Here is a 6,000-nt window from a genome sequence, read left to right as displayed (position 1 = left end):
TCTAACAGGAAGGCAAAAGTAATTGTCAAGTGATAAGTTGCCATTGTTTAGCATAGTGCAAATACATTAGCGATTCGTATCTGATCCGCAGCGAAAGTTCGTTTCGTAATAGAGAATGAGCCCTAAGATTAGAAATTTTTTCAATTTGTATTTTAACTTACCAGCAACAACAAAATCGTGCTTAATTGTACACCGCATAATCATTATAGCATCATGTAACGAAGCTCAGTTTCTTCCAAAAATTGTTCGGCAGCGCCACGTAAAATCAATGTACATGTTCAAGCATTAACGCAACCTTTAAATAATTATAAACTATGAAAATAAAATCAATGTCAAACCCACAATCAAAGCTTGGAAAATGTTGAAACGTTCACCACCAACTTGACGTTCTTCAAAGTAATCACAGTGACCTAAAATACTTGAATTAATATCATTAGCTGTAGTCATATCAACACCACCACAAGCTTTCATTGTACGTTCCAAATCTTTTTCTGGTACACGAACAGCACAGAACATATCACAACCTGAAAAATACTGTGTACCAACATCACCAATTGGTAGTTTAGATAACACTAGAACGGCGCCTTACTTAGCTAGTTTATTGTACAAAATACGCTATTCAGCATTCTTGAACATTATCAATACGTACTTCAGATTTATCACGCTCAGCCTTGAATTCCTATTCTATATTTAATAATGCGATTTAAATTTTTTGTATGACGTTGGATCCATCTAAGAAAAGTACAGCGTCCACAACCATTTTAGAAAAGAAATCTTTTTGTTGATGAATAAGTTTGGAAGACATTGCTGTGGCAGCGCATTTTTCCAATGAAGCACATTGTTGTTGTTCCTTCGATTGGCGCTTCGACATGTACAGCCATGTCATATTTTGGTCATGCATAATTGTAATGCTTTACGTATAGCTTTAATGATGATACGTGCATGCACGCCTTCCTCAACATATGGCTTAACTTGTTTTAAGATTTCACCTGCTTCAAGTACTACTGAAGTGGTGCCATCGCCGACCTGATAAGAGAAACATTTTTATTCCACACATTCTAATATAACAAAAAACTTACCTCAGCATCTTGACATTTGGCGATGTCGACTAGAGTTTTACGGCTGGATATCCAATAGTTTCATAATGTTTGCACCAACATTTGAAATTGTGGCCTTACCACTGCAATCAACAATATGCTTGTCCATACTGCGTGGACCCAATGTAGTGCGTACAGCGTTGATGTTGGACATGAGTGGCTCATATTCACCCTCAACCGTGCGTGCCATTGGTGAGATGGTAAGTGTAAAGGACAAAGCTGTTGTTTTTAATAAATCAGCTGTTGCAAGTATGCAATACAAATAATTGCCAAACAAAACATTAATTTCGAATATCAATACCTAACGTAACGTGGCGAGGAGTTACCCTGATCTTCTACCACATATTTTGTGGTCACCAGTGGTGGTAATAAACCCTGTTGATTAGTAATAAAAGCATAACCAGCGCTATTTTGATTTTCAAAGATTTCGCTTATCGGATTTGGCATCTGAACGGGATCCAAATGGCGTTGGGCTTCATCATACTGTTCCGGCTGTTGATATATACCAGACCAGGTGCAGGTGGTTGCTAAAGAAAATAATAGAAAAATAATCATCAGCAATATTTGAAATATATTAGTTGTATGAGCATACCTTATAACCAGGACTTCTGGGTATTGGGGTTGACCCGGCATGGGTGGCTGACTGGGCATTGGCGCCTGTCCAGGTTGTGTTGGTGGCATGATTTGACCCATGTAACCACCTGGTTGTTGTAGAGGATAACCTGGCAGCTGAGGTTGTGGAGGATAACCAGGTGGACCAGGTTGTGGAGGATAGACCGGCTGTTGTGGCATTATGCAGCATAAAATATATATGCAACTAACAAAAGATTTATTTTCTTTTGTTTTGTTTTGCGCTTTTTGAGTGAAGTTGGCTGCGATAGTTCTATATGTCAAAAAATGTCCTTGGTGTATTTTAGACTTCATTCACAATAGAGCAATTTTTTCTATTTTCAACACTACCTCTCAACTCGGTTATTGATTAGCCGACTTCGCGAGGACTGGATAAAATAAGCGAGTTAGTGTTATTGCTTTGAATGTAATTCTATGAATAAGCGAGTGTTCTTTTCGTGCTCGCTTAGAATAGAACGCGCTTTATATTAAAATGGGATTGTGCCGCGGCCTTAAGACGATTTCATAGTCGACTAATATTTGCATTCCTAAAATATATCGAAGGTACGCTAGCATCACTGGCTGTGAAAAGACACAAATTTTCAAAGTTGTTTTTGTAGAAGGGTCTCAGCTGTTCAGTAGATTAATGCGGCAGTTACCCACCGACGTGTGCCGTACGTAAGAACGTTTGTCGTACGAAGCACGTTTGACCGAACTCTCAAGCCCGTAGGAATCAATGTGTGCGTCTGTGTACATGTACATAACATATTTGTGTGTGTATTGTTTACAGATAAGCACTGTTGCCATTGACCATTTTGCATGTATGCTTATGGAAACATCAACTTTTTCCAATTTAATTTTTGATATTGTAAAAGGCCGGAATACATATTAAATAAGTATAAATAGATAAAATATTTATAATCAGCACTTTTACATAATTATTTCGAATTATTTTCACAATTTTTCAAACTTTAATTAGGCGTTTTTGCTTAAAATTGCAAACGGTCAAAAATTAGCGTACAAAAATTTACTAGTCAACTCTGTCTAGTGAGAGAGCGATCAGCTGACACGTTCTTACGGAAAAAATCAAAATTGTTTTGATTTCTACGTTCCGGGCTACGTACGTACGGGCGTTGCACGTCGGTGAGTTTTCGTTTACATTGCACACTCATAAGATAGGTCGTGTCAGCTGACACGTTTTTGGTACGTACGTTCGTGAGTAACTGCCGCATAACGCTCAGATTTATATTTAATAGCAGAGTTTAAAAAAAAGCTATTTGATAATAGCAGAACTGATCAATTTAATAATAATAAAATGACTGTAATAGTTTTAGCTGATGAATCTGAAGTCACTGCGAAACTCGCCAGTGAAATATCGATTTGTGCAAAAAGGGCACTCGATGAAAGCGGTGTATTTCGTGTCGGATTATCTGGTGAGTTAATATGAAGGTTGTTAAAGGTCAAATCAATTCTCTATCGGTATCTGATATACTGGTTATACTTACGCGTTTTCCAGGTAATAATTTATATCGGGGCCCAACTGCTAATGCGCGTCCCAAAACGTTGGACGAGCTTTGACCTCAGTATCAATAGTCCGAAGGTGTTTAACCGTCCTGTTCATGAATAATTTTTTTCTTAGTTCGCATGGCTGGGTACCCGGGTACCACAAGGCAGTTCATACGTGAGAACTAAGAGTGGTACTGGGTATCCCAGCCATGAGAAATAGTAATAAAAAACTAATTTATTAAACAAAATCATCTTTATGAAATTATATTTAAAAAAATTGTCTCCTTTTTGTAGAAAACTTATTCCTCGTTTCTATTTGTAGATTATTTAAAAACTAGCTTTACCCGGGGTACGTTGTAACGCCCGAGATGGAATGAATGTTGCGTTACTTTTTCTGTTTTGTTTGTTGATAATTTAATTTATTTTTCTGTAAATTGAATTTCATTTTGTACGCATATTTGGTGAAACATTCTGTTAATACATTTAATTCTTGTATCTTATTGTAATGCATGTGGGTGCACAATAGTTTTGGTTTATTCTTTCGGTGCAAAGATAAACAAATTTTTTGGTGTTCCAACTCTAGAGCAAGCAACATAGCTGGCTATGGGAAAAGCATATACTCTAAATTTAAGCCTGCGACAGTAAGCGATTGTCCTTGTGCTTTGTTGATTGTAATTGCAAAAGCAAGGCGTACAGGAAACTGTAAGCGCTTAAAATGGAATGGCAAATCTCTAGGAATCATTGGGATTCGTGGTATGAGCACATCTTCACCTTTGCTTTTACCTCTGATGATTGTGGCTTCGGTTACATTCGGCATTAATTTCTAAACGCAAAGTCTGGTTCCATTGCACAATTTTGGTGGGTCTAAATTCCGAAGAAGCATGATTGGTGAGCCAAATTTCAAAGTTGATATATGCGCAGGCATTCCTTGGTTTCTAAGGAGTTTAGAAATTCATTTGGATAATTCACCATTTTATCTTCATCTGAAATTGGTTTTGAATGCGATCATTGATTTTGTTAACATTATCATTTTTGGGAGCTAAGATAGTTCGTTCGCATAGCCAAAAAACAAAAATATTTAAGTTTAAAATTCTTAATTATGAATTATGAAAAACTTTCGTCTTTATCGAAGGAACCTAGAGCCAAAATTTGGCGATGATTGAAGTATGGCAAAAACGTTTTCTTAGGGAACACACACACAGAATTTGATTTTTATAGATGTATATAGACTGAAGCTAAACAATTTTTTTAACGGCGGCAGTTACTAAACGTCCAAAAGGCATAACAGCCAAACTCAACAATGCATTTAAACCTTAGGTGCTAAAATAACTTAAGTTTGTACGGCAGCCATAGTTTTTCCCCATTCCACATATAACTGGAGGTGTTAGGACTTAACGTCACATAGCTCCATACCAATTTTCATTATCCTACCATTACGACATCCAGATATATGCAGTATAATATATTCCATTTGTATGGGAGGTGCCACGCCCCATTTTTCCCAATTCCATATGTTCTTGGTGGTGTTAGGGATTGATCTCATATAACTCCTTACTGAATTTCAATTTTCTAGCATGTATACTTTCAAAGTTGTGCAGTACCAAAGATACCATTTGTGTGGGAGGTGCCACGCCCTCTCTTTCCCAATACCGAATTTTCTTGGTGGTGTTAGGTATTGACCTCATATAACTCCTTACTGAATTTCAATGTTCTGGCATGTATACCTTCAAAGTTATGCAGTACCAAAGATTCCATTTGTATGGGAGGTGCCACACCTCTTTTATATTTCGAAATTATTTTTAGCCTAAAACCTTCCCGTTGATCGAAGGAACCTATAACCAAAATTTGGTGATGATTGAAGTGTGGGAAATACATATGTTTCCATAGCGAACACACATACACACAGAATTTGATTTTTATATATATATATAGATTTGTATGGGTGGTGCCACGCCCCATTTTTTCCAATTCCATATTTTCTTGGTGGTGTTAGGGATTGACCTCATACAACTCCTTACTGAATTTCAATGTTCTGGCATGTATACCTTCAAAGTTATGCAGTACCAAAGATTCCATTTGTATAGGAGGTGCCACGCCCCCTTTTTCCCAATCCCGAATTTTCTTGGTGGTGTTAGGGATTGACCTCATATAACTCCTTACTGAATTTCAATGTTCTGGCATGTCTACCTTCAAAGTTATGCAGTACCAAAGATTCCATTTGTATGGGAGGTGCCACGCCCCTTTTATATATCGAAATTATTTTTAGCCTAAAACCTTCCCGTTGATCGAAGGAACCTATAACCAAAATTTGGTGATGATTGAAGTGTGGGAAATACGTTTCCATAGCGAATACACACACACACACACAGAATTTGATTTATATATATATAGATGTCTTTTGAATATGCAAAAGGTACCCGAGTACCCATCTATGCACAGGACGGTTAAAAGAGTAACTAAAAAGCTAAAAATGACGCAGCCTATCCGCTATTTCTAGTATTTTTGCGCAGCCACATTTCTCCTCTGACGGCCTTTCGCCACGTTTAAAAAATGAAATTCTTTACTTTAACTCCCAACTGTTAAAACTCATCTAATAATATCGGGGGAGGTGTAAAAAGATGCGCTTTAATTTCTCTGCAGAGAAATTTGCTAAAGAAATTAAGGTAACGTTTTACAAGATGGTGCACCACCTAATTTTTATCGAAGGTGATATCGTCTTTGCTTTTCGACCTCCGTTTTTTTCGGTGTAAGACAGATTTTTGGGTGGGTGTAAGACAGCCGGGGTAGC

The 6,000-nt window shown here is 37.2% G+C and overlaps 1 protein-coding gene and 1 long non-coding RNA gene across 4 annotated transcripts in view; one reads left to right on the top strand and one right to left on the bottom strand.

Annotated features, from left to right (window-relative positions):
- Nucleotides 1-230: 230 nt before the first annotated feature.
- On the bottom strand, nucleotides 231-1,907 carry LOC137246540 (uncharacterized). Its single transcript, XR_010951543.1, has 3 exons — nucleotides 1,690-1,907; nucleotides 1,080-1,624; nucleotides 231-1,026 (listed from the first exon to the last, which is right to left on the bottom strand). It is a non-coding gene; the product is annotated as an uncharacterized lncRNA (long non-coding RNA).
- Nucleotides 1,908-2,249: 342 nt separating this feature from the next.
- Pgls (6-phosphogluconolactonase) overlaps nucleotides 2,250-6,000 on the top strand; it is a 28,130-nt gene continuing 24,379 nt past the window's right edge. For all 3 annotated transcript variants that reach the window (XM_067772796.1, XM_067772795.1, XM_067772794.1), the window contains exons 1-2: nucleotides 2,250-2,353; nucleotides 2,941-3,139. In XM_067772796.1, the coding sequence (XP_067628897.1) occupies nucleotides 3,022-3,139 (118 nt within the window). In that variant the 5' untranslated portion in view covers nucleotides 2,250-2,353; nucleotides 2,941-3,021. The remainder of the gene's footprint in view (nucleotides 2,354-2,940; nucleotides 3,140-6,000) is intronic.

This window comes from Eurosta solidaginis, chromosome 3 (genome assembly GCF_040869045.1).
Source record: "Eurosta solidaginis isolate ZX-2024a chromosome 3, ASM4086904v1, whole genome shotgun sequence".
Lineage (NCBI taxonomy): Eukaryota > Metazoa > Arthropoda > Insecta > Diptera > Tephritidae > Eurosta > Eurosta solidaginis.
This window is presented reverse-complemented; position numbering and strand designations above follow the sequence as displayed.